At 46.1% G+C, this 1,073-nt stretch overlaps 1 protein-coding gene across 1 annotated transcript in view; it reads left to right on the plus strand.

The window, feature by feature from the left end:
• Positions 1 to 819: 819 nt before the first annotated feature.
• LOC102849581 (pre-mRNA-splicing regulator WTAP-like) overlaps positions 820 to 1,073 on the plus strand; it is a 2,633-nt gene continuing 2,379 nt past the window's right edge. Inside the window, exon 1 of the mRNA XM_006885283.1 lies at positions 820 to 955. Coding sequence (XP_006885345.1) covers positions 820 to 955 — 136 coding nt within the window. The remainder of the gene's footprint in view (positions 956 to 1,073) is intronic.

The raw sequence follows: 1,073 nt of genomic DNA on the forward strand, positions 1-1,073 counted from the left end.
TTCTCCAGCACCACAACTTGAAGGCATCTATTCTTCTTCTGTCATCCTTAGTCATGGTCTAACTTTCTGAAGCATAACAAAAAATTGAGAACACCATGGCCTGGATTAGGCACACCTTTGTATCTAGACTCACATCATTGCTCTTCAGCACTCTGGAGAGGTCCATAGCAGCAGATTTTCGCAATACAATTCGTCTTTTGATTTCCTGACTCCTATTTAAAAACCCTTTTTGGTAGACAACATGTGCTAGAGACCCGTTTGAAAGTCCTCTACTGGAGCTGGTTCTACAGAAGCTGTTGGCTGGGATTGGTGAGCAGTAGGACAGAGTGTTGATTGGCTAAGGGAAGTGAGGCATGTGATAAGGCCTTCTATTTAAAGACCCTTTTTTGGTAGGCAACATGGCCCTGGAGACTAGTTTGAAAGTCATCTACAGGAGCTAGTTCTAAATTCCATCCAACAGCTTCAGTGATATACACTTCCGAAATGGTTTGCCTCGGGAAACTCTTTGAACAGTGCTCAGGTCTTGTTCATAGGGTCGTTATGAGTAGTCTATGACTCGACGGCACTTAACAACAATAACAATGACAACATAGCAAGAGCTATGTTGGCCTAGTGCACGGAAAGTTATGCTACCAAGCCCAAGGTGGGTGATTTTAGTCCCCCACCTGGCTCTGTACTCTGGTGGCCACGGGACACCTGATGGAGTGGCGGGCCTTGAGGGCTAGCTCCACATTGGGTGCCTCCGGGCTCTGGACTTGGTCGGGGCCACTGCTGCTTTCCTCTCCTCAGCTGCGCCCCCAAGGCGGCTTATGATTCAAGATGACCAACGAAGAACCTCTTCCCAAAAAGCTCCGCTTGAGTGAAACAGACTTCAAAGTTATGGCTCGAGATGAGTTAATTCTAAGATGGAAGCTGTATGAAACATATGTGCAAGCTTTGGAGGGCAAGTACACTGATCCTAATTTTAATGATGTAACTAAGCTCAATATCAGCTGTGAAAACTAGGCCAGGAGCTGATTGTGGAACAGACCACCAACTACTCATATGCAAGTTCAAGCTGAAGCTGAGGAAAA

This window comes from Elephantulus edwardii, unplaced genomic scaffold, assembly GCF_000299155.1.
Source record: "Elephantulus edwardii isolate Elephantulus edwardi_28Jun2011 unplaced genomic scaffold, EleEdw1.0 scaffold00042, whole genome shotgun sequence".
Classification (NCBI taxonomy): Eukaryota; Metazoa; Chordata; class Mammalia; order Macroscelidea; family Macroscelididae; genus Elephantulus; species Elephantulus edwardii.